Here is a 27,990-nt window from a genome sequence, read left to right as displayed (position 1 = left end):
TGGTATTTACGATCATGCTCACCCTTCCTCGCTCCATCTCTTTGGTTGTCATGACAATGACATGCGCATTCTCCTGATGGACCATCTTCCAGAAGTCTACGACCGTATTCTGCAGACATCCCTGAGTGGCGATGAAGACTTTGCTCTCCTCCGCATGGCGCTCGTCCTCGCGTGTATTCTGCATGAAAGTTTGTCACTGAAATGAATATTCTGACAGACCCGGCGGTTCTGGTTCCTGTCAGAGGAGTGTTGTTTTTAAATAGACTCACTCTGATGTAGTTAGCATTGATGTAGTCTGAACCAGGGCCGTCTGAGTCCGTTTCTCTGATTATAACTCGTGTTGTGTCGACTGGAAACACAAAGATAAGAGTATTAACACAGAACAAAGTAGAGTTTTATGTTTTTTGATGAAGCTGCGAGCTATCAAAGCTTAATCTTTCTGCTGTGCTCGGGCTTCTGCTGTTTGTGTCATTCTTTCCACAGGAAGTTGGAGAGACAGGAAACGTCAGGTTGCTGCGTGACTCACAGGGGAGGATATTCTTGTATCTGTTTTTACTCTTGTTTTCTGGCTTCTGGCCTTCTTTCCGGGGATACAGCAGCTTGCACTCCTGTTGCTGAAGTACCTAAGAAGTGACGGAAAAGAGCGCAAATTCCACTTTAGTTCTGTTGATGAGGTTTGATGAAGGAAAAAGTTCCAAGGAGCTGTGAATAAAATCCCAGTCACTTTTCGGAGCTGCATTCCTATGAACAGAGTTTGATCTGAGATGATGTAACGAGTCTTCGCTACAGCAGAGGTCACTCTGGAGTGCAACAACAGGAAAAAGCCAGATTTGAGAATTTTATGATAGCATAGAGGCATTTGGAGGTAATTTTACTTCCGACTAGTAACATTTTTAGTATAAATATGCAGTTATGTGACCATATAAATGAAACTAGATTTATACATATGTTATATATGACCTGGTTTACATGCTTTCCTCATTAAAAACATCAGTGATAACATTATGAAGATGATATCATTCATAGCGTCTGAATAAAAATGTAAAACTGTATATTATGCAGAATTTTATCAGATACAATCCAGTATCCCATACGCCCAATAAACAATAGTAATAAAATAATATTGTCTTTTTAGCCAGAATCATCACGCGTAAAAGAGTTTTTGTTTAAAGTTATGAATAATTCGGCTTCAGTCTAGAGAAATAGTGTTTATATCCTTCCAGATCGATACACTAACAGCTAGTCTGAGCTAGGGCCGGGACGACGTGATTACGTCGACACGTAAAATACGTCGACGTAAATAATTTGCGTCGATGCGTCATCACGTTCAAAAACAAGCATTGCAGCAGCGAGTAGTGGCAACATGAGCAGGGCAGTCGACTTAAATCACTCAACCCAAACTCGCAGTTCAAAAGTATGGGACTATTTTAACAGAAAAGGAAGCGATTCAGTCGTCTGCCGGCTGTGTAAAGTGGAAATGGCCTATCATAAAAGCACGACGGCTATGCACCAGCACCTGAAACGAAGGCATCCAGGAGCAGCTTCTGCAAACGAAAAAACACCGTAAGTTTGCAACTTTTTTTTTTACTAATGCTGCTTTATAACATCCAAACACCCCCACGTAGCCATGCACTCACTCACACACACAAGCAGACCCACTCACACACAAAGATAAAGACTCAACCCCTAGAACTCACTAACCCTCATTTAAGCTGCTTAGTAGTAACATATAGTAGCAGCTGTTATCTGTTTTGTTGGTTTTTATTCGTGGCTCATGACGGCCAAATGAGTCTGAATGCGCACGTTCTGATTATGAGAATCAGCGAGAGCCGAAAATGTGGGAGAGCGCTAATTGTCCGCAGTAAAAATGTTAACAAAGACAATGTACCACCTCGTGGACATTATTACAATATTGTTGAAGTGCTTGCAAAAGCAAAATGACAACAGACTCTTGATTGTCAAGTTTAATGCCTCATCCAGTTTGAACGTTATTTTTTATACATCATGCTCCTCCAGCTTGTTGATCTTATAGATCTAAGTTGCACCATCTAATGACTACAAAAATGTGCAGCATTTTGTGTTAAAAACCTCTTTTTTAACAAATCTTATAGATTAAATATTTTGAGAAAACACTGAAATACAGATCTTCAAATTATTATTTTGATATTATGCTTTCTACATAAATATTTTTGTAATAATTTTAATTTATCTGTGTGTTGTGTGTGTGATTTATGTTTTCAGGAACAAACAGAAAAGTCTGGAGGACTACTGTCAGAAAAGAACGCCCTGCACCCCCCAGGAGGTGGCTGTACTTACTGAGAGTGTCCTGTCTATGATTCTGAAAGACATGAGGCCACTTGCTGTGGTTGAGGGTGAAGGATTCAAAGAAATGCTGACCACTTTTCAACCAGGTTACACTCTGCCTTCTAGGTGCCATTTTACAAGCATGATGGAGAGAAAGTATCAAACTTCAGTTGAGAAACTAAGGAACGAACTAAAAAAGGCCTCATCCAAAATCTCCTTTACTACTGATGCTTGGACAAGTCTAGTCACAGAGTCCTACTTAGGTTACTTATGTTAGATTTTGTTTGTTAAAAGACGCCATTGCTTCTATTTATATATATTTTTTGTTATAAATTTTCCTTGATTTATATGAATCGTTTGCACAACATTAAATTTTTTGTTAAATATTATCTCTAACATAAGATTGTACTACTATTACAACAACTTTATTTTTGAATTTTTTTATTAAAATGTGTTCAAATGAAGAAATTTGCATTTATTTCATTGAGATACACAAATTAGTAATAATCAAACTGCTATACAAGTCAAATAATTGGGAAATAATCAATAATTTAATCTAATCAAAATCTAATCAAATTAACAAATTAATCGTTAGATTAATCGATGCATCGAAAAAATAATCGCTAGATTAATTGATTACAAAAATAATCGTTTTGCCCAGCCCTGGTCTGAGCCAAGCCTGAAGAGGATTACTACAGTTTTAAAATGGGCCACATTTCATAAAATTATCAGATTTTAATAAAAATGTTACATAGTTACTAAATTGGCATTAAACAATCATGTAAATGCAATTTTGTTTTTTTACAAGCATGGATATCATCACCAGCGCCAAATTAAAGCACCTTTGCTGCATCTAGGGGTCATAACCCTTGATGGGATTTTTAAATTAATTAACCAATTGCAAAAACTTCTATTTTTGAGATCACAGTTGTTTGAAGACAGCAGTTATCCACTTTGGTGTCAGCTGATCTGTTAGCTCAGTCTTAAAAGATGTAAAAGCTATTTCTCCAAACAGAGGCCATTCTGACAGCATTCTGAGACTGGTAAGGTAGTAAATATATGTAAACATTACATGAAGCATTAATCAAAATGTCAAAAGAATCCCTTTGAAGACTTTAAACCCTGAAAGGTGCAAAGATTTAGTACCTCAAACTCTTCCCAGAATCCCTGTTTGGGCTTCTCCGAGTTATCCGCTACCTTGTTCAGTTCGCGTACCCGGTTCTCAATGTTGGCTGCGTTTATCCTGGTGGCGTTAAAAGGCTGTCGCGGGCGGGGAAAAGATGGTTATAACAGTCAAATAACTGGGTCTGATGCTATCCCTTTATTTGTCTTCCAAACCTGTTTAAGGTGAACTACGATGCCACTCTTCTCCACCATGGGGTTCTTCTTGTAGTGGTCCACCAGGTCAGCCAGGGTGTCGAAGCGCTCACCACCCCCCACGTCGTACTTACCATCCTTCTAAAGACAAAAAGAGATGATTAAATAACACCAACTGGACCAAAGAAGAACTTTCATTTAAGAAAAAATCCGGTCCTGTTGAAACGCACGAGTGTTCTCACCTGGCAGCGAATCATAACATGCGTGACCTTGGTCTTGCGGTCCACGTTGTCATGTTTCTCTTCATTAGTGAGAACCGAGAGAACGAAGTCTCCCGGTTGGCTCTGGCTCTCCCGTACCAGAAAGCTGCCAGCTTTGCCTTTGTCCGTCAGCAGTTTTTCTGCGTCTTTTCCAGAGAGATGCCCATGGTACCACCTGGAGACGAGAGATAGATAAAGCCAATTAAAGCTGGTTTAATAACCTTTGTGTGGTGAAATTCACAATAGACTGTTTTAGCATTTATCCTCAGATAAAAATTAAAATTATTTTGAGCTGTGATAATTTTATTTGAGGCGAGAAATTAGCAAGGGTGAAGGACGTCAGAAAGTACAGATTGGCAGTGAACCAAAGTCGTTTCGGTTGTTTCTGTGTGGATATTCCTAGAAGAATGCAAAAAATAAAAATAAAAATTGTGTTTCAATGTAGAAAAGGCCTGAGAGTCAAGAAATGTTTGGGTTTAAAGAGGACCTAGAAACACTCTTATTGCAACTGAAAAACTGGTTTTTGAATAAAGCAACGCTTTACGAAACTTTGTTGGGGCAAAAAATGATCCAGGAGTCCAGATAGCTGCCCCATAAAAAAAGCCCTTCAATGAAAAGACTGCTTTGTCCCGCCCACTCAGCTACAACATGATTATTTAATGATTTTGATTTACTACTACTGCTGTAGCTCAGCCAAGCATTAGCAGTAGCTCTGGATAGCATTAGCAGTAGCTCTGGATAGCATTAGCAGTAGCTTGGAATAGCGTTAGCGGTAGCTTGGGATAGCAGTAACAGTAGCTAGGATAGCATTAGCAGTAGCTTGGGATAGCGTTAGCAGTAGCTCTGGATACCATTAGCAGTAGCTTGGAATAGCGTTAGCAGTAGCTTGGAATAGCGTTAGTGTGACGCACACAGAAAGATGTGGTCACATTTTTCGTATTGATGCTTTCACCATCTGATGTAATGTATTCCTGTGTGAAAAAAATATATATATTTAATGGATTCCAGGCTAAAAGGAAAAGAAAAAAACTTAAATAGAGTCTCTAAGGACTTTGTTATTATTAGTCTTTGTAAACTGTTCTGTAAAGGTAATGCACCTTAATTCCAATAGAGGGCAGTATGATACTTGGCAGCTGACCGGGACAGTGTTTGGTGCGGCCGTTGGCGCGGCCGTTAGCTTTTCCTCATTCTGCAACGAGGAGCTGACACAGCAACACCATACTGATGTCCTGTCAGGTCATTTGACTGTTTTAACAGAATCACCTGTTGCATGGTCACATACCTGGGACCTGCAACACATTTATGGGGGCTCGTCCGGGATTGGCGGCACCAGGAAGCTGAGAGAGGTCGTCAGTCCAGTGATCATTGAACCCATGGAATGCCAGGACCACGCTGTTGGAGCTGGAGGGGGAAATCACAGGCCCAAGACGTCTGCTATCAGAGTGAGGGATTCAGTGTTTCCAGTGCTCCTGACAGGTGTGAACCATGGCAACCCACGCAAGAAGAGAACTGGTCTGGTTAGTGAAGAAGAGTTTGCTGCACCTGACGGCAGACCAGATCTTTGAAATTGCACAGAACCTTCCAGAACTCCCTCACCAAGCTTCGGCTAGCTTGGATAAAGAAGATGAAGGGGGTTGCTTTGACTATATTTGTTCATATATGCCTTCATCACTTTTGAGTTAGAAGATCAAGATCTATCATATTTACTGTCTTTAAAAGATGTTGTTGAGGAGTGCCGCACACATCATAAACTAGATAGTGATCCTACTGAAGAAGTAGTTGTTCCATTTGCTGCTATTCAGGTTAACCCATCTGCTAAGGTTACACGTTCTACCAATAATCAGACTAGTGATGGAGAAACTACCACACCGTCTGATGGTGGAGCCCCAACGCCACTACCCTCTCTATATGACAAACCACCCTGTGGGATTGAAAATTTCACTGCCCTGAGGGATATGTCCATGTTCCACCGAAAAGAGTTCAAGATATAAGGCGTGAGTTAAAACCTCTCCTCTCAGAAAAGTTTGTTTCAGATGACGCCCTTCTACGACAAGTCATCAGAACAACTGGCGAAGAGAGCGAAAGAAGACGGCGCCTTGGGCGTAACCCACGTGCCAAATACGCTTATGCACATAGTGGGCAGGTGACTTCAGGGAAGTTGGGAGAGAGTAAAGAGGACCCTCACCCCATAAGTAAGGATGAAGACATGTAGAAGTTGAGTGCACAGGTACATGCATTAACACAACTAGTGGAATCGCTGACACAGCCAAAACCAACTGATACGCAACCCCAGGCTCTACCACTTGAGTCTTGTTATTGTGCCAGCTATCAGACAAGACCACAACAACATAAAAAGGTTAAACAACATGGATGCCCCTCTCGCATTGAACAGAAGCTTGCTAATTGTGAACACTGTTTTTCATGTGGTGAAGAAGGGCATCGTGCGGTAGGCTGCCTAAAAAAACGCGAGCAGTCGGGAAACCAACAAAGGTCACATGTGAGGGGCGACCTGTGATTGAGGACAACATGCAGTCCCAATCAAATGGTAACAATACTAAACTAATTCCACAGTGCCAGCAGCAAACGTGTTTTACCAACATGTCAGCCACTGATGAGGCTACATCTGAAAGAGTGGCACAGTTAATTGGAAAAAAAATGTCTGCTAAAGTGTAACATGAATGGTTACGCCGTGACAGCTCTGCTTGACACGGGCGCCCAGGTTAGTCTTGTGGACAGAGCCTGGAAGCAGAAATACTTACCTCATCAAATAATCCGACCTTTAAATGAAATGATGGGGGAATGTGATCGCAATGTGTTCGCTGCTAATGGAGAAATTATTCCCTATGATGGGTGGGTGGAAATTATTGTTAACCTGCCAGGTAACGATGACCCAAATCACTCAATTAAAGCGCCCTTTCTGGTGAGCCAAGTCAACATTTTAAGGCCACTATTAGGCTTCAATGTAATTCAGGAAATCATTCTGGGTCAGAAAGATTAATCAGAAATATTGCCTGTCATTTGTAGCCTGCTGAAGGGAGCCATGAACATTGACGCTCAGAAGGCTGAAGCAGTCATAAATTTTATTAACGTAGAAAGGGGAGCCAACACATCTGAAGAGGTGGCACTAAAGATAGGCCATCATGATCTTGTTCTTAAGCCAGGGCAAATAGCTAATATAAAGTTTCCAGTGCCTGCTAGCTTCACCCAGTCGGTTGCTCTGTTTGAACTTTGCACTGATTATGATCAGGTTGAGCGGCTGGATGTGGGAGATGGTCTAGTCGAAGTACATCACACGGAAAGACCATTTGTTGAGATCCCAGTGGGCAATATAACAAAGCATGAAATTATCCTAACTCATCTCACAATGCTAGGAAACATCCAGTGCATTGAAAAGATTATTGAAACTGAGCAGACAACTAGAACTGACACACAACCCACAATCAGTGGAGATAACAACACAGACACAGCAGCAGGTTGGCACCCTCCAGTCGACATCATTCATCTAAGTCCAGAAGAACAATTTGTTGTGAGACAACTATTGTTTGAGGAATCCAAAGCTTTCGCTCGCAATGACACCGATATTGGCTGCATTTCAAATCTACAAATGACAATCAGTTTAAAAGACGACATACCGGTACAACGCTCCTATTCGGCCATTCCTAAACCTCTTTACAAAGAAGTTAAGGAATACATTCAAGATTTTCTAGCCAGGAATTGGATAGTTAAATCCAAATCACCATACTCTGCTCCTGTGGTTTGTGTGTGGAAAAAGGATGGCACACTGAGGCTCTGCGTTGACTATCACCTTTTAAATCGTAAGACCATTCCAGATCGACATCCACTACCTCGAATCCAGGACCTAATGAACACACTAGGGGGATACCACTGGTTCTCTATATTATACCAAGGGAAGGCGTATCACCAGGGCTACATCTCAGAGGGATCCCGGCACCTCACTGCTTTTATAACCCCCTGGGGTCTATACGAGTGAGTCCGCATTCCTTTTGGCCTGTCAAATGCCCCAGCAGCTTTTCAGAGGTGTATGGAGGAAGTCCTGGACTCCTTAAGAGATGAGTGCTGCATTCCCTATCTGGATGATGTGCTTTGCTATGCCAAGACGTTTGAGGACCATGTGGAAGGGCTAAGGAAGGCCTTAAGGGCTCTTCAACGACATGGTATAAAAAGACCTACCAAATGCGAGTTATTCAGGAAGGAAGTGCGCTATGTTAGACGGCTGGTGTCAGCCGAGGGTGTGCGTGTTGACTCGAAAGACATAGAAGCAGTCCAAGTCCTCAGGGAAAAGACACCAACTACAGTTGGAGGTGTCCAAAAACTGTTAGGTTTTCTGAGTTACTACAGAGCTTACGTGCAGGACTTTGCCAGAACTGCCAAACCACTGTATGATTTATTGCAGATCAAAGGGAACCATGCCGTTCACCCTCAGCAGAAAACCAGTAAAGGAAAAGTGGGACAGCTTTCTTCAAAAGCCCCTATTCAGTGGACTCGGGAACACCAGCATGTTCTGGACAGACTAATCTACATCTTATCCACTCCACCTGTGCTAGCTTATCCCAACTTTGACTGCCCTTTTGTATTACACACAGATGCATCGGCTGAAGGCCTTGGAGCTGTGTTGTATCAACGCCAAGATGGAAACCTGAAAGTCATCGCATATGGATCGAGGAAACTGTCTCCCGTAGAGAAGAGGTACCACATGCATTCTGCATTCCGGGAAACTGGAATTCCTCGCCTTAAAGTGGGCGGTATGTGAGAAGTTTCGTGATTACCTCTTCTATGCTCCTTCTTTTTTGGTATACACAGACAACAACCCCCTGACTTATGTCATGAGCACAGCGAAACTAAACGCTGTAGGTCACAGATGGGTTGGAGAGTTGGCTGATTTCCGCTTTGAAATCAAATACCGTCCAGGCAAAGCCAACGGTGATGCGGATACCCTCTCTAGGTTGCCTCTTGACATCAGTAAATATGTGGATGAATGCTCAGAGACCCTTTCGAGAGAGACCATTCAAGCAACATGGGAAGGCACTCAGGCTGCCAGAGAGAAAGATGTGGCTTATGTGGCTATCCTGGACCTTTCACATCAAGGCTTGGAGCCCTGCACGTTGGAAACTCAGTCTTCCATAAGCCATGAAGAGCTAAGACAAGCACAAAGAGAGGACAAAGTAATCAGTGAAATCATCAAACTGAAAGAACAAAACACACAACTCACAAGTCACACCAAGAAGGCTAAGTGGTCCAGTGAAGAGACTATTGCATGAGTGGAAAGGCTACACATTGAAGATGGGCTACTATATAGAAAGACGGTACAGAGACGATAGTTGGTTGTGCCTGAAAAATATAAATTGATAGCAATAAAATACCTGCATGATGAAATGGGACATGTAGGAGCAGAAAGAGTGACCAGTCTGGCCAGAAACAGATTCTATTGGCCTTACATGAAAAAAGATATTAAGGTTTATGTAACAAGGAAATGCCCCTGTAAAAAGAAAAATAAACCAGTAAGTCATGTCAGGGCTCCCATGGGTTCTATCGTCACTGCTGTCCCCCTGGAGCTGGTGCCCATTGATTTTTTGCACCTGGAGTCCAGTGTAGGTGGCTACAAGTATATCTTGGTGGTGGTAGACCATTTCACAAGGTTTGCTCAAGCTTACCCCACTCGCAACAAATCAGGAAAGACAGCAGCAGAGAGGTTATTCAGTGACTCCAAGGTCTGGTTATCCCCAAAGGCTCCATCACGACCAAGGCCGGGAATTTGAAAATAACCTTTTTAAGGCCCTGCAACAGCTTTCGGGGGTTGAACACTCTAGGACAACACCTTACCATCCCCAAGGTATATCCGGCTGAGAGGTTCAACAGGACACTCTTACAGTTACTTCGCACCCTGACAGACAGAGAGAAGACCAGATGGAAGGAGCACTTACCTCAAATGGTTCATGCCTACAATTGCACAAGACATGAATCAACAGGCTATTCACCCTCCTATTTATTGTATGGACAGCACCCACATTTGCCAGTGGATCTCCTCTTTGGTCTGACACCACAGGAGCAAGCCACATCTCCAAGGGGATTTGTGGAAAAGTGGGCGGCGAGGATGAAACAAGCCTACAAAGTTGCCGCTGAACACAGTCAACAATCAAGTGACAGAGGGAAACAACATTATAACCGTCAAATGAAAGGAGTGGTTCTGCAATCTGTACTTGTGCGCAACTTGAGTGAGATAGCTGGTCCAGGAAAATTAAGGTCCTACTGAGAAGACACAGTATACGTGGTGAAAGAACACATGAATAATAGTCCTGTGTACAAAGTGTCCCCAGAGAAGGGTAATGGTGGAACTCGTACTTTACACCGTAACCTTCTACATCTGGCGAACGACTTACTGATTGACATGTCACCGCCTTCATTGGGGTTGAAAAAGTGCAAGAGCAAAAACAAATCATCTTCACACATGGAAACCAGAAATGAAAGGTCATGGAAAGCAAAAGGAAATCAGTCCATGAACAGTGATGTGTCGTCTTCTTCAGATGAAGAGGAAGAGGGTTACTGGATTCGAATACCTGCAAGGCAGAAAGCTTTCCATGCACCTCATAAGGTCATTCCGGAAATGGGGGATGTTCATTGCCACAATCAATGCACACCATGCAGTGAAATGGGGAGAGACTTCTTCAATGAGGAAACAGCTGGTCCATCATGGAGTCAAGAGGGAGAAGTTGGAACAGACACAACCACAAATGCAGAACAACACTCAGGCAGGCTCAAGTCCAACAAGGTCACAGATGGTAAACCCCTCCTCAGATCATCTGACCAGTTCCAACCAGTCAGCCTCTGGTCAGTCCATGGATCAAAGAGCTTTTGTTCAGAAATCTACATGAGAGGAGGCCTGCTCAACAGTTGACTTATGAGTCTTTGGGACAGCCCTCCTACCAGCCAAAACACATGGTGAACTCTATATCTACAGATGGGAGGGGGTATTTGTTGGGTATTTTTATAATTGTACCTTTTTGAGACCTAAAAGATGCCCATTACACATCATGAATCTCTGTGTAAGGTTGAGCAAGGATGTTAATTGAGAAAACTCTGTACCTCTGTAACTTGAGAAGGTCCGCCTTCTCCCCCATCCATTTGGTGAATAAAGCCCCTGAAGAACTGGGAGCACACGGGAGTGACGTGGGGAAGCCTCGGAGGAGGTTTCTCTGTGTTAACTCTCCATGTTCTGGAGACTCAGGGTAAAATGTCTTCCTTGTTGTCATGTGTGTTATTACAGGTTCCAGGGTTATGGAGATTAAATATTACCTAACATTCTAGTCTCCTGATGGAGACCACGGGTATGCAGAGCTGGTGAGGTAAAGGCTGAGGCTGGAGCAGAGTGGGGGCTGGTTGAGTCATGCACATGGACATTACAAATAATCAATTTACTCTCTCTCTCTCTCTATCAAAGGGTGTGTCGTCCTTTAAAGTAATATGGGACAAAATCAAATTACCTATCAGTATTCACAAGTGGGAGGGGCAGAACCTTATTATATTCAGGCACTTTTCCTTCCTTTGCAAGCGCCTCAGTTGGTGTGGCCATGGCCAAGTTGGTGTTGCCTCACTGGTGGCCAATATACCACTCATGCTAGCCCTTGTTGGGGGACAGTTATGTCACTCTGAATTTGAACCTTTGTGTGTGAAAACAGATGTTTAACTCTCTCTATGTTGTGTTGCAATGCCAGGAGACTTCTTTCTTTTTTTTTGTTGGGAATGTGTGACATACACAGAAATATGTGGTCACATTTTTCGTATTGATGCTTTAACCATCTGATGTAATGTATTCCTGCGTGAAAAAAAAATTAATGGATTCCAGGCTAAAAGGAAAAGAAAAAAAAACTTAAATAGAGTCTTTAAGGACATTGTTATTATTAGTCTTTGTAAACTGTTCTGTAAAGGTAATGCACCTTAATGCCAATAGAGAGCAGTATGATACTTGGCAGCTGACTGGGACAGTGTTTGGTGCGGACGTTGGCGCGGCCGTTAGCTTTTCCTCATTCTGCAACGAGGAGCTGACGCAGCAACACCATACTGATGTCCTGTCAGGTCATTTGACTGTTTTAACAGAATCACCTGTTGCATGGTCACATACCTGGGACCTGTAACAGAAGCAGTAGCTTGGGATAGCATTAGCAGTAGCTTGGAATAGCGTTAGCAGTAGCTTGGGATAGCATTAGCAGTAGCTTGGGATAGCGTTAGCAGTAGCTTGGAATAGCGTTAGCAGTAGCTTGGGATAGTGTTAGCAGTAGCTTGTGATAGCGTTAGCAGTAACTTGGGATAGCATTAGCAGTAGCTTGGGATAGCGTTAGCAGTAGCTCTGGATACCATTAGCAGTAGCTTGGAGTAGCGTTAGCAGTAGCTTGGGATAGCGTTAGCAGAAGCTTGGGATAGCGTTAGCAGTAGCTCTGGATAGCATTAGTAGGAGCTTAGGATAGCATTAGCAATAGCCCTGGATATCGTTAGCAGTAGCATGGGATAGTGTTAGCAGTAGCTCTGGATAGCATTAGCAGTAGCTTGGGATAGTGTTAGCAGTAGCTCTGCATAGCATTAGCAGTAGCTTGGGATTGCATTAGCGATAGCCCTGGATAGCATTAGCAGTAGCTTGGGATTGCATTAGCAGTAGCACAGGTAGTGTTCTGTGGTTAAATGATAAATGACCCACATTTGTATGGTCAGAGGACTCCAAGCGCTTTACACTACAGTGTATCATTCATCCATTCACACACACATTCACACCCTGGTGAAGATGAGCTATGATGTAGCCACAGCTGTCCTGGGGCACGCTAACAGAGGCGAGGCTGCCGAGCACAGGCGCCCCTGGTCTCTCTGACCACCACCAGGCAAGGTGGGTTGAGTGTCTTACCCAAGGACAAAACAGCATAATTCTATGTCCAGAGCCAGGATCGAACCTGCAACCTTTCGATTACTGGACAACCTGCTCTACCTGTTGAGCTGCTGTCCTTGCTGCTGGTTGGCATTACCACGACCGCAGCAGACGTAGGAGTGGGTTGGGGTATGTGTCTACGTCAATGATGTGTTAAACCAGCCTTTCTCAGAACAAAACATTTCTTCGTCGCCATCACTACATAACTGATTTGCATAGGAAAGCAGGTGGGAAATTGCACAGACATTTTGGTACATTAGACAACAAGGTAAATGTGGTTTCAAATTCTAGGACGTGACTAATGTGACTTGAGCTGTGCGTGTCTGCAGAATGAAGAAAAAGCCCAAATTACCAAATTACTTTAGATGAACCACATGGTTTCAGATGCTTCGTGAATTCTCATCCCATGCAGACATGCTGACACGACAGATAAGAAGGGACAATAAAACAAACTTTTCCATAGAGTGGGAAGACTCGATGCGTTTCCTGTAATTTTGTGCTTTAACATAATTCAAATGTAAATGTGCGCCGCGAGTGTAAACTCCCACTCACGAGTGTCTCATATATTGCTGCAGCCTCACACTTTTACTGATTTTAAGATGAAATACTAGCATGCCTGCATATTATTTCCTGTGTGATGAGCAAGAAAGACAAATGAGGCGTTAAGAAGAGATGCATGTAGAGTGGAAAAACCACACAAACCAAAACCACGGATCAGAAGTTGCTTTTAGACCTGAATAGAAACGCTGACATGCACTTAGCACAGCACAGATGTGTGGAAAGGATCGTGCCCTTTTCCTATCAAACATCACATTTAACACAGACATTAATACTCCAGACTCTCATTTAAACTTGAGGTGGAAAGGGGAGCTGGATCAGATCTAGTTAGCTTATAATACCTGACAGGGGTTACTGCTTAGTTTATATATATATATATATATATATATATATATATATATATATATATATATATATATATATACACACATATACATATATCAGCCAAAAGTAGTTTCCTCCGTAGGGTGGCCAGGCTCGGCCTAATGGGCTCGACACACGGGAGGCGACAAACGACCGCGATCAGCGAAATTTGTCGCCGTCGCTTTTATTACCTGACACACGGGAGGCGATCCGCGGAAGCGGCCAGCGGCAAAGCCGTCTACGCGTTCTGTTCCATGGCAAAATCGAAATTTCCGTTGTTTTGTTTGGCTGTGTCAGGTTGGAGGGAATTAAGGTTATTTAAGCGGTTCAGAGTTAAAAAAGTGGTAGTTATGATGTTTCACAAGGTGCTGCTAGAGTTATGTGAAATCTTACTTCTGATTTTACTATATAAAACATAATAATAATCAACTTCTCCTTCATGTTTGCTCGGAGGTGTACGGAGCATCCTGTCCGCTCATTGGTCAGTGAATGAAACCTCCGTTGATCGGTCCTCGTCCGAGCGACAGCGATGAAAAGTTGAAAATGTTTCAACTTTCTGGGATCGCGTCGCTGGGTTGCCTGTGCACGACACGTGCACGAGCACAAAATTTCACACTCACGTTTTTCGCGTTTTGCTTGGTAAGTAAGTAAGTAAGTAAAAGTTTATTTATATAGCGCCTTTCACAGATATAAATCACAAAGCGCTGTACAACATGATAAAGATCAGGGCAAATACCTCTAACCAATAAAAACATCAGAAAAACAATAGCAGTGATAAAATAGAAAATAAAATCATGAGTATAAACAAAGTGAAGGTGTGAACCCGAACAAAGCCATCCATTTGAACATTTAGGGAGGGAACGCCTGGATGAAAAGGTGAGTTTTTAGATGATTTTTAAAGACCTCTACAGTGTTAGAGAGACGGAGATTTGAAGGCAGACTGTTCCAAAGCCGGGGGGCAATAGTCTGAAAGGCCCTGTCCCCTTTGGTTTTCAGTCTGGTTCGAGGAACAGCCAGGAGGCTTTTTTTTGGTAGGAGGGAGACCCGCGATTATCGCTTTGTCGCGCATGTCTCATTGAAAATGAATGGAGGAGAGGCAATGTCGCCTCCCGTGTGTCGAGCCCATTAGAGATAGGGTGAGGAGCTCGGACATTCGGGAGGGACTCGGAGTAGAACCGCTGCTCCGCCGGATCGAAAGGAGTCAGTTGAGGTGGTTTGGGCATCTGGTCAGGATGCCTCCTGGACGCCTCCCTGGGCAGGTGTTTCGGGCATGTCCTGCCGGCAGGAGGCCCCCGGGTCGACCCAGGACACGTTGGAGAGGTTACATCTCCAATCTGGTCCGGGAACGCCTTGGGGTCCTGCCGGAGGAGCTGGTGGAGGTGGCCGGGGAGAGGACGGTCTGGAGCTCCCTAGTTGGGATGCTGCCCCCGCGATCCGGAGACGACGACGAGAGCCACCGGTGGGCCACTTTCCTGATCTATTCTGTAGTCTGGGTCTCAGGGTCCTAGATATGGGTTGGAATGATCTCAGGACTTTGATGGTCTCTTTACCGTTCATAGACATCACGATCATCTGCAGCATTCAGCTTCCTTAATTCCATTTGACCACATTTATCCAGTCTGAACGATATTCCAGCGTCCTTGCTGTGAGGGGGGTCAGTGACTCGCTCACTTTTTGACAGCTTGATGTGATTCATGTGGAGGAATTGACTTTGGATCCGGTGCCTCTTAATGATCTATTTTTATTACTGCATACTGTATTTATATTTTAAACCCAATATTTATTGTTCTAGTAAATTATTTGCCTTAATGAAATCAAACTTTGCCCAAATCTGTTTTGAAATGTAATTTTAAATGTAATTATGAAGGCCATGCATTTAAACTAAATAAATTAAATGTGCAAATAGATGCAGACCATGACTAAAACATATATTCATGCTTCAAATGAAGTAAAAACATTTCGCTAAGAATTTTGAACTCTGCATGACTAAAAGGCCTTGCAAACACGATTAAAGCAGAAAATCTATTTTCCGTGGAAACTCTTTAATGGTTTAGCTGCTTCCGAGTCCGTTTACTAGAATAAAATAACTCTTTGTATATCTGGTTCATTTATTAATGTAGAACCCTCTGCAGGTGTGTGTGTGGAGGTGGGATTCTACCTCTCAGACGTTGGATCCTTGCAGTTGAGCGGATACTTGAGCTCGATGACATGGCCGTTCCTCTCACGCAGGAGATCCTGTTGTTCGGTGTAATACTGCACCAGCTCGGCTAGCGTGGCGAACTTCTCACCTCCGTACAGGTCATAGTAGTCTCCAGAGTTCTGGATCTTAATGTGGGTCACCTCATTGTTACGCCTGAATGGAAAAGAATATGAAATGTGTTTTTTAAATCACATTTGCAGCAATCGGTTGCTAGAAGATGCGTTTCTCGGTGAAGAAGCATTTCTGTTTGGTATGGTTGCCCTGTGGAAATCTAAGCACTGACTGAACACACACAAGCAGCCACCCACACTCAGGCCTGTACAGTGTATGCTCACACAAAGAAAATCAAGAGTTCGCCCACACACTGTGTATGAAAGCCTATACACCACTAACATGTCCAACTATCAAGCCATCTGGTCTCATTTTAAGAGTGTATGCTATTTTTTTATTGTACAACAGCCTAACCCTTTCCATCATCGACATCTAGCCTTAAAATTACTTTTGTAATTGCTGCAACATTTTATTTTTTGCAAAACTGTTGAAAATCAGTGTAAATAAAAACAGAAATTTTTTCTTTTTGAAAAAGTGCAAATTAGCATCAAACGCAGACAAAGTTTAAATCACAGGTGTCAAACTCCAGTCCTCGAGGGCTGCTATCCCACGTTTTAGTCATTTCCCTGGTCCAACACACCAGATTCAATCAGCTGGTGATTAACAGGCTTCTGAAGAGCCCGATGAGCTGCTACACAAGTGAATGAGCCGTGTTGGAGCAGGGAAACAACAAAAAGATTCAGGATACCGGCCCTCGAGGACCGAAGTTCGACACCCTAAATGTTAAAAAGTTTGTTCTGATGAATGTCAGAAGAAACATTTAGTCTCTTTCGTTTTCTGATTAATAACATTTAACTAGGCGGCTCTAAAGCTTACTGCGTCTCCGTTAAAAGTGGGCAATATACCTAACGTCACGATATCGAAATCTGTGACTATTTTTGTTTGTATCTATGACTATCACCGGCATTACATGTCGGCATTACAAAAAGAAAAGATGCGTAGGTTGCCAAGTTCAAGTTTCTTTAAGATGCTGTTCAATGGACCGGATGGGGTGGAGTCACATGACTTTGTGTAGTCATGTGACTCCCCCCCATCCGGTCAGGAAAAAGAAGGAAAAGACCATGAGAAAATGGGGGACGATTGAAATGTTGAAGTAGCGAATGGCAGCAGCGACCAAATCCAAAACGTTGCCAGACGCTTGATGAAGAATTTATTGGGATCAAGCTTCTCCTCGACCAGATCCATCGCTGCTCCGGCCTTGGGAATCCTGGCTGTGCAACAGTTGTGACATCACAGCCTTCTAGTGGACAAACTTTTGTTTTTGCGCGTACGAGTATTTGTCGTCCATTTACCGTCATCATGATGAACGGCTCGTAATATTGTGATATTGATTTGAGGCCGTATCGTCGAGCCCTCACCATTACCGACGATGGCACAAGAAATGTAAACGTGTGTCAGCCCAGAGATCCCCGTGAGGCAGACACGAGGTCCAGAGAGGAAACCGGTACGATTCTGATCTGCAGGCCGAAACACAACAGTCGTCTTTCTAACTGATCATCAGCTAATGGTGATATCAAATGACACAAATCCTGCTTCCCTCCATCAATTTCCTTGTTGTTGTAATGAATTTCACATCCCCCCCTTCTCCCTCATCCTTCCTTCCACTCAGCCCACCATAAATCCTCTTCTCCACATTTATTTGTCCTATAATCCATCTCCCCTTCTCTCGCTGTATTTCATGGTAATTGCTTTATAGCTCTATTAGTGGCCGTTGGACGGCTGCCACAGGTCTCTGGCCCTGTTACGGGCCCCTCCCCCCTCCTAGTCGCTCAGGTCAGAGCCCCGTTTTTTCCAATAGAGTTCAACACCATTACCGGGAGGAATGAGGCAAACCCATCCCATTAGGTTTTCATCCTCGTCCGTGCTCTCCCTCTTTGACGCTCATAACATTTATGGATTTATTGCAACATGAGATCGGGGGGTGGGGGGGGTGGGGGGGGGGGGGGGGGGCGAACTGTTATTTAACTCTGAATTGTGCTCCACTGTTTCAATAAAGGGTTGATTATTAACACCTAGAATTTACTGAGGTTTAACCTTAGTTTAACCATTAAAAATCAGACAAAGCACAACAGTCAGTGCATAAAAATACGGAGGCAACCTGCACAGAGCTCGCCGCTGAGGTGCAGAACTAAGAGGAAGGCTTCTGGTTGTTGTTGGGAGACGAAAAGACATGCAGGAAGTAGCTGGTTTTTCCTGCTGCACACTTAAACGCAGGATGTATCTGTCAGGTCTTCAGATGAAAGCCCTGGCGTCACGTTTACCGATGAGGAGGAAGAGATGAGCTGCGGCTAAAAGGGTGGCGGGTTCATGTTTTCCTCAGAGAAGCTGCACTTCTTCCATTGCTCTGTTTTAGATTTAGCAGAGAGTAGTGTGAGAAGTTAGCACCAGAGATTCATTCAAACATAAATCACCAGATCAATTTAGAGTCAAAAATGGATGCAGCATTTCCTTTTGACACTCAACGCAGTAGTCAAGCTTTGCTAACGTTTACAGATCTTTGTATGGAGACACAGCAGCTAAGAGGACCCCCTCCCAGAATTTACTCTGAAGTTCTGACAATGGAAACATCTTCAATCAAACTTCCATTTACCAGTTACAGATGGTCCAATACGCATCAGATTCAGAAAACTTTATTGGTTCCAAGGGGCAATTTACTTATAAAAACCATAAAACCATAAAAACCATAAAAAGCTAGAAACAACACAACATTATACAAACAAACAACAATCAGTCAAACCATCAATCAATCAATCCATCAATGTGTCCCTACCAACATGACATTAAATATAGAGGCCCTATTGATGAGTGGCCCTCACAACGGGCTCATTCACAGGATCCGAGTTTCTTGGTCACACCTCTTTTAAAGTTTAACGGGTCAATAACAGAAGGTATAAAAGAATTAGAAAAACTATTAGTTTTCTGAGAGGGTACATAAAAGCGACACCCTGAGGGCATGAGCTGAAACTCCGAGTGTAGCGTGTGGAGAGGCTGACCCAAAATACATTTAGCCTTCTGTAGCGCCCGCTCCCCCATCCACACTGAGGTGACATGCGCTGCTTATCGTGGCTGCAGGAACTGAAGTAGGGATAGTTGCAACCCACCACCCCTCCTAGTGGACACTTATGTTGTGCTGTCTGAAGTCTGTTGCATATCTGTCTGAGGTGTTTTTTGCAGAGGAAAGCCGCTCTCCCGGTGGAGGGTAACTCTGAAGTGCCTTTTTTTTCCATCCACCTGAACCAATCCTCATGTAACCCTCTTATCTCTATTAAGGTAGCGCGACTCAGGGTTGCGAATGACCACAGTCACCAACTCTTGTCATGTGTCTTGCCCATGTATGTCTGATCTCTGAATTGTGTGCACTGAAACTAATTTCCCTCTGGGATTAATAAAGTATCTTTGATTTGATTTGATTTGAGACTGAAGGTCTCTTTGTGTAACTCCAGTGATTTTACAGCAGATTTTGACAATGTTTTGCAGTTTGTTCTTGTTTTTCACCGACAAACCCTTGTACCAGCAAATGAATGAAAACACTAAAAGACTCTCTATGAAGCAGCAATAAAAGTTGCATAGAGTCCTTTTAATTACATTCAAATAATTGAATTCCCTTAAAAGATATATTCTCTGCTGGCCACGTTTAAAAATGGAGTCTGTATTCGTGTCGAACCACACCTTGTTGTCAATCCAAGAATCTAGGTATTTGTACTTATTCACCACCTCGACCACATGGCCATGTATTATGCTGCTGCTGTGGAGAGACACGTCTAAAATCTCTAACCATGTCCTTGATTTTTGTGACATTTAAATCCAGACAGTTGCTATCACACCATTCCACAAACTCTGACAACGCAGGGCCATGGTTCATTTCCGGCCCTGAAAGGAAGGACACCAAAACAGTGTCATCTGAAAACGTAACCAAGAACCCGTTTTCCTGGTTGACCCGACAACTACCTGTGTACAATACGAACAACAGGGGGAACAAAACACATCCCTGAGGAGATCCCGTATTAGAGACCGATGCTAAGGGCATCTGACCATTCACAAACACTCGCTGGGTTCTCTCCTTAAGGACACTCTAAATCAATAAAAGAAGCTGATTATTGGCTCTTTATTCACACAGATGTGTTTTATTGTGTGGTTGCTGTAAGAGTTTTAAGCTTGTTTTGTTTTCATTTGTTTTTTGCTTTTGACCATTTTATACCACCTTGTGTCTTGTGCAGCACTTTGGGCTATCTGATAGTGAAAAGTGCTTTATAAATAAAACAATGAGTCCAACAGCTCAGCTGCTCCTCCACTGCACAACAATTGGACAGAAGAGGATCCAAATGACCCATTAACATTAGACACAACAGCTTCTGAGAGGAGCCCAATGCACAAAGGCTCTCATCCAAATTCACTCCTGCCCCTCGTGCCATAAAAACATCGGACACAACTGAATCTGCAGCTTAAATGTCGTACAACTGCGGTAATTATAAAACACAAGGCTAACGCTGCACCGCTGTGCTGGGTGGTTCTGAACTCTTCAACTAAACACAACAACACATCTAAAGGGGGAATTCGATTTTCCTCAATATTTAGATGTTCTTCAATCTTGTTTATGAGACTGAAGTTGATCTTCCACTGCGGTAATATAATCCACACAGGAAGTTTACCGGTTGAGAATAAACAATTATGGTGGGTTGTTTACAAATAAAAAAGGTCAGATTGAAAACTGGTTTAAAGACTTTTTAAGCACTTCCTCTCATCAATAATAACAACTGGGTGCTCAGGTCCTTCTAAGAATGTAAAAAGTAACAGAAAAAATCCCAAAATACATCAGAAAATGATTAAAACTGCAAAAAATATATATTTTCATAAAAACATGTCAGCCTGCTCTCCTTCACTTGGATTTGTTTATAGCAAAAGCAGACATTCATCTTAGTTTTCCCACTAATTGAAATTAAATTAGACCGATTTTTTAAGTACGTTTGCAGCAAATCAAAGTTAATGACCAAATAAAGTCCAAGCTGTTGTTCAAATAAACTATTAACAGAAAAATAAGTTTTTTTTTGTTTTTGTTTGTTTCTGAGCAATAGGGAGAGATTTCTGTGTGCAGCTGTGAAACACTTTAAAGTAACATGAACTTCTCCAGGATTTACACGGAAGGGAGACAGAAGCCTTAATTCTCCTTTTATTCTCTTTTGCCACGTCTCTTGTTTCACTCCGGCCTCCCATTCCTCTCCAATCTTCTCTTTCTAATCATTAAAGTTCAAGGAAGTCCATTAGGCTCTGCTCTTCCATGCTGACCAGCTTCATCAATACCAACAATGCAAGTGGGAAGCAGCTGGGCAACAGCGGCGGCCAAAGCAGGATTCACAAGTACAGAATGTGTTGATGCTTGTGGGAAGGCCTGATGTTCTGAGTTATTATGACAATCAGTCACGACGGCAGATAAGAGATCAGTTTGTGATTTAATGAGCTGGTAAAACAAAATATTCAACGGGGTCCTAGAACTACTCTCTTTTTTTTACAAACTGTTCTTTGAGAGTCTAAATGTCATATAAACATTTTTGGGGCTTAAAATGGCCAAACACAACCCCATAATAATGATCCCTAATATGTAGACTGGTTTGCCCCGCCCACTTGACCAGGAGATGAATGAGCTGCATGCTGATTGGCTGGTTTACGTAGCGATTGTGGTGGGGAGTGTGCGAGCAGTTGGGTCGGACTACAAGCTGTGGATCTATCTGGCGTTCATTCATGGTCTGGGTATTCCCAGTGCATTCTGGAATGTGAGTGGTACTCCGGCATTCTTCTTAGTTGTTTTTCTTTTGTTCAACAAGAATGTTAGCAGTAGCTTGGCCAGCATTAGCCCAAGCTAGCATTAGCAGTAGCTCCAGAGAAGAGGAAAAGAAAAAGAGCGAGCTTCGCATCCTTCTTCCAGGACAAAAGGAACGTTATTGGTGGAGAAAACTAGGATAACTCTGGCCGTGTGACAGGTAGCAGCTACGCTGGGGAGAAGAGGTTCTGCGGTGATGTCATATATGCGACGTCTGATTTGTAGTCATCTTAATTTTAACAAGCCAACAAATCTCTCACGACGTGACAGACAGACAAAATGCACGTAATTATTGATCATGTAAATTGAATAGTGTGATGTGAGCCAAACCAGACCAGAAATAACGTTTACAGCCCTGTTTCCTTTGTTCCCAGGTTACCATGAGCGGACCAGAAGGGGAGGAGACTTAGGCCTAGTCCACACGTAGCCGGGGATCTGCTAAAACGTAGATATTTCTCTACGTTTTGGCCTGTCATCCACACGAAAACGGAGTTTTTTAAAAACTTCGGCCACAGTGAAGATCTGCGTTTCCTCCGTTTTGGGTGTCTGCGTGTGGACAGACAAAACCGGAGTTTTAAGGTCCGCAACGTCACTTTCCACGACAAAAAAATGCTGACATCACGTGCGCCACCTGTGTTTACACTAGCCGACAGCATGGATGCCCTCAGAGCTGCGCTCGCTTTATCAATTGTCCAAGCGCTTTTTGCTTGTTTGTTTTTGCAAGCGGAATTACTGCTCCTTGCGGAAGACCACAGACGAAGGACGAGGTTAAGAACGGGGGAAGTACTGCCGCCTACAGGTCTGGCATGTCCGTAACAACGTATTTATCCGGGTACGTGTGGACAGAGTTTTTTTTTTTAAACGAGGTGGTGTGGATGCAAGTTTTTGGAGGGGCGGATATTCGTTTAAAAAAAACCGGCTACGTGTGGACTAGGCCTTAGACTCCCTGCTGTTCTGCATTTACCATGACAGCGACCATCGTTTAGTTATGTCTAACACTGATGTGGGTTGGGACATTATCCTTACGACATGTTATACCTGATTTTGTCCACGGCCATTGCGACATTGCTAAAAAAAAATAAAATACAATCAGCGGTGAAATCAGAGACAAGTTTGTTTAAAACAATGGAGGAAGCAGACGGCACCATTTTAGATCCACTGAACTGATAAACAATCGACTTTAACAGCAGATCAGATCGCTTAGGATGAAGAAAAGTATAAATACTGTGATTACTTCTGTTCTTTATTATGAATAACCACTCAGCTAAAGACTTCTTAATAAACACACATCCCATTTCTTTTATCTGATTTTGTGTGGAAAAATTTGCTAATAAAAGTAAGGCTAACGATAGCATTTCATTTAGTTATTTCTTTATTTATTATCATTACTGTTATTATTATTAGCAATGGCACCGTTTCCTGTCCAAACCTAAAAATAACCTGACCAGCGGAAACACTGGCTGTAAACCCAGGCCCGTGTTATATAACTCAGAGGTTGGGAGCAAATCAATTCACTCTCTGCAGCAATTTGCTCGGCAAAATTCTCTTTCAAGATTGCCCTTAAATCCCTCTGTTGGGCTCTTTGAAGTGTATAAAGAGCATGAAAAATGATGGCAAAAACTCGCCTGGACTGCTCTCCTTACAGAGCAGAACTTAAGAAACTTTCTCTGCTTCCAACTTTTTATCACCCACCCCCACCCCCATCCTCTGAGATCTGAATTGATTTCATTTGGGAGCCATCAGAAAGCTCTCATTAGCATTTCAGACTCCGCTGTCTGACCCCCACCTTCCTGAGTTAACCTCACGGTTCAAAAAGGAAGGAAGGGAGTGGAGATAAGAGGATGAGACGGAGAGAAAACGATAAGAAAAAGACGTTTCCCTCAGCAGCCATCTGGACATTAACAGGCACTGCTGAGTCAGTCGTCTGAAATAATAACCACGAAAACTGTTTTATTCTGTCTTTTCTTGAGTCTAAAAAAGAAGAAAATGGTAAATTATTGCTAGACAGAAACCACTAAAAGGATGCTGCTGCTCGTGTATCAGCTCGAGGTAAATCTAGATTACAGATTACAGGTTTAATGGTGTTTAATAGTGAGCTCCTTCAAAGGAATCTCCTACCATCTTTATGCAGATGACATCCAACTGTACATCTCCTTCAAGCCCCATGAGATGTCTAAGCTACAGCTGTTACACACCTGCTTAGACTCTATCAAAACCTGGATGGCTGGGAGCTTTCTTCAGCTGAATGAAGATAAGACTGAGATCCTCATCTGTGCCCCAGACAAGCTGGTTCCCAAAGTCAGAGACTCTCCTGGTCAACTTGCTTCTCACACCAAACCTTCTGTCAGGAATCTTGGCGTGACCTTTGACCCAGCTCTCCCCCTGGATTCTCATGTCAGTTCTCTTGTTCGCTCCTCCTTCTTCCATCTCAGGAACGTTGCTAAGCTGAGTCCCATTCTGTCCCGCTCTGAACTTGAGACAGTTCTCCACACCTTCATCTCCTCACTCTTAGACTACTGTAACTCTCTTTTCACGTGTCTGAGCAGAACCTCCCTGAACCGTCTACAGGTGGTTCAGAATGCCTGTGCTCGTCTTCTGACCAAGTCCTCCAAACACACCCACATCATCCCGCTTCTCCTCCAGCTTCACTGGCTGCCATTCAACTTCAGGGTTCATTTCAACATCCTGGTTCTGGTCTATAGGGCCTTACATGGACAAGCACCATCTTACATTGGTGATCTTCTTAGTCCCTACACCCCCAGCAGGTCCCTGAGGTCCAGTGATCAAAGTCTACTGGTTGTGCAGCACCAGGCTAAAGGTCAAAGGTGACAGATCATTTGCTGCTGTGGCCCCCAGACTCTGGACCTCTCTCCCCCTGAGCCTGAGATCAGTGGACTCAGTGGTCTCCTTTAAAAAGCAGCTGAAGACTCACTTGTTCAAGCTGGCTTTTTTATGACCTTCTTCACCTCTCTCTCTTTATTCTGCTCTCCCCACCTATTCCACCTTCCTCAGGATCCACTGATTTCCCTCTTTCCTGTTCACTCTCTCTCTCTCTCTTAAATCACAATTGCCTATTTTTGCTCATTTTAAATATATTTTTAAACATTTTCTAAATGCTTTTTTTATTTTTACATTTTTGTTTTTGTGAAGCGCCTCGTGATTTTTATCTTGAGAGGCGCTATAGAAATGATATTTTCTTCTTCTTTGAAGAGGTTTGAACCATTTTGTGTATTATTTTTCTATAAGATTCATAATTAATTAATTAATATTCTACCTTTTACAGATGGATTCATGTCAGTGTTCATAGAGATAGTCTTGAAACAACTCTTTATGCGCGTGTCTTCTTATGAATCGTGTTACATTTAGGGTCAGTAAATAAATGGTCTGTATTGTATGGCGCCTTCTTAGGGTTCTACAGCCCCCCAAGGTGCTTTACAACACAATCAGTCATCCACCCATTCACGCGCTGGTGATGACGAGCTACAACGTAGCCACAGCTGCCCTGCTGACAAAAGCGAGGTTGCTGAACACCACCAGCGGGCAAGGCAGGTTAAGTGTCTTGCCCAAGGACACAATGGCAGCGATCTCTGAAGGGAGACGGAATCGAACCTACAACCTTCTGATTAGCGGACAAGCCGCTCTACCACCTGAGCTAACTGCTGCCCCCATGTTACATTTAGGGTTCTGCAGGAATTTATCAGCACCTTACCTGATGATTCACGCAAGTGAGCCGCACATGTACGCCCACTTCCTGTTAGGCAGAATTTAAGTTACAGTTTATTAATGAACCCTTTTTAGGGCGAGTGGCCATAACTGATCACTTGTGTACGCTAAGTTTTAATTTGCAGGCTAAACTTGAATAAAATAAGGCTTAAAAAGAACAAAGTAAAAATGTTCAAATGGAAGCGAAACGTTAAAAACTAGAAAGTTAGAAAATATTTATGAAAATTTAATAAAAACCACAGTATTAGAAGAAGATTAAAGTGTTTTGAGGGATTTTAAACAACTCAATGTGTGTTAATGTCACTTAGCTCACAGCTCTAATGCAAACGGGTCTACACCCAAAGCAACCTACTGAGTTTCACACATTTCTTTCTTCATTTCAGTTATTTTGGCAAAAATATTAAGAAATTCCTGCTGGGCTTGAAAACCTGCTGGGATGCACCAGAAGTGCAACTTTTTTGCTGCTGCTAGTGACCTTTACACTTTCATTGAGACTAAAATAAGAAAACAAGCTACTAGCAGAGTAAAGATTAATACAATGTCATTCAAACCATATTTTAAGACGACAGCAGTACATCGTGGTCTTGGCTGCTCTCAGACTCCAGCAGGATGCACGTCTCAGAAGTAAGGGCCATTATAATTCATGCATCTAATCTGGATAGATGTACAGATCTCAGGTTTCCTTGATGAACGTGCTGTTTGCATATAAATAGTTTGTGCAAAAATGGCAGAAAAAGTTGTTTCTGCTGTGTTTATATGCAGACAGGACTTAAGGTTTCCATTAGTAAGCAGGACAGTGTTTGTGTGGTTTTAGGTTGCATTGAGTTCTACGATAATCCCTCCTTATCTCCCTTTACCTTACAGTAACCTGCATTTAGCTGCTTTCTGATGACACTTTGCACATTTTGACCATTTGACCTCAATCGCGCTATCTTCTTAAATCTGCCCCGACCACAAGCTGTGATCACAGCTCGCTCCACGGACGTTCCAGCGGTTATTTGACACCTGGCGCCGCGAACGAACAAACCACAGGTGGTGAAGGTCAAACCCCGAACAGGTCTCCTACTTTCATTTAACACCTCCTGCTTGTCGAAATACTCTGATTCCTCTCTTCACACACACACACACGCACACACGCACGCACACACACACACACACACAGCCTCCCCCTGACTGTGTCACCATGTCAGCCTCAGAGAAACAAACATGTCTGGGCTTTCTTCCAGGAGCTTGGATGTATCTCTTAAAAGCTTCCGCCGCCAAGGAAGAGCAACTCTTCAGACTGCCTCTTCTTCTATCTCTACTTGGCCTCTGTAGTCACCACAGCCTGGAGACCTGAGTCGATTAGAACATCCACACGCGTACTTATAAAAAAATCTCTTCATTGTGCTTGTTTGCCCCATTTCACCCTGCAGGCCAACCTAAAAAAAACAAATACACGATTCTACTTATGTGTTACTAGATCACACATTATCTAACAGATTTCCTAGGAAAACTAACAAAACACACTTATGTGTGAATGCCTTCTATCCACCTACTGATAATATGACGTCAAAAGTGACCCATAGAAGACATTTCTAAGAATCCCGGGTCTTTTCAGTGCCGGGTGGTTAAGCTCTAATCAAACCAAGAACCTGTTTGTTTTTAGGTTTTCTGGAAACTCGTGCTTGAGTGGATTTTATAGAATAGCTCAAATCTGCCAGCAGGACAGGTTTAATGGTTCAAATAGGCAGCCACATCGAGGCTAAATAGGTTAAAAACCGAAGGTAGCTTTACCGGACGGAGAGGGTGAAATCCCCAGGATTGCTCTTGCTCGGTCGGGCTAAGAAACTGCCGTGGACTCCCCGGGTCAACAGGAGCTGCTCTGCCTCAATTCCGGTGATGTTGGGATGGAACCACCTGAAAATATAAACAGAAACCGATTTTAAAAAGATAATCCTATCAAACACAGATTACAACATAGGGGTGTGTATTGGCAAGAATGTATTGATAAGACATCTATCTATCTATCTATCTATCTATCTATCTATATATATATATATATATATATATATATATATATATATATATATAGACATATGCGACGGTGGTACAGGAGTTAAGAGCTCGCCCCGCAATCGGAAGGTTGCAGGTTCGAGCCCCGCTCAGTCTGTTGCTGTCGCTGTATCCTTGGGCAAGACACTTAATCCACGTTGCCTGCTGGCGGTGGTCGGAGGGACCGGTGGCATCAGTGCTCGGCAGCCTCGCCTCTGTCAGTGCGCCCCAGGGCAGCTGTGGCTACATCGTAGCTCATCCCCACCAGTGTGTGAATGTGTGTGTGAATGGGTGAATGACTGATTGTGTTGTAAAGCGCCTTGAGGGGTTCCAGGACTCTAGAATGCGCTATGTAAAATACAGGCCATTTACCATA

General features: G+C 43.0%; 1 protein-coding gene across 1 annotated transcript in view; it reads right to left on the bottom strand.

Moving 5' to 3' along the window:
• The window catches only part of ptpn11b (protein tyrosine phosphatase non-receptor type 11b), a 60,712-nt gene that overhangs the window by 9,817 nt on the left and 22,905 nt on the right, over nt 1-27,990 (bottom strand). Inside the window, exons 2-9 of the mRNA XM_070544992.1 lie at nt 27,357-27,479; nt 15,890-16,084; nt 3,864-4,056; nt 3,643-3,762; nt 3,451-3,564; nt 527-623; nt 270-349; nt 23-178 (exon numbers count right to left, since the gene is read on the bottom strand). Coding sequence (XP_070401093.1) covers nt 23-178; nt 270-349; nt 527-623; nt 3,451-3,564; nt 3,643-3,762; nt 3,864-4,056; nt 15,890-16,084; nt 27,357-27,479 — 1,078 coding nt within the window. The remainder of the gene's footprint in view (nt 1-22; nt 179-269; nt 350-526; nt 624-3,450; nt 3,565-3,642; nt 3,763-3,863; nt 4,057-15,889; nt 16,085-27,356; nt 27,480-27,990) is intronic.

Source organism: Nothobranchius furzeri, chromosome 15 (assembly GCF_043380555.1).
Source record: "Nothobranchius furzeri strain GRZ-AD chromosome 15, NfurGRZ-RIMD1, whole genome shotgun sequence".
Taxonomy (NCBI): Eukaryota; Metazoa; Chordata; class Actinopteri; order Cyprinodontiformes; family Nothobranchiidae; genus Nothobranchius; species Nothobranchius furzeri.
Note: the sequence above shows the minus strand (reverse complement) of the source record. Positions and strands in the feature narration are given on the sequence as shown.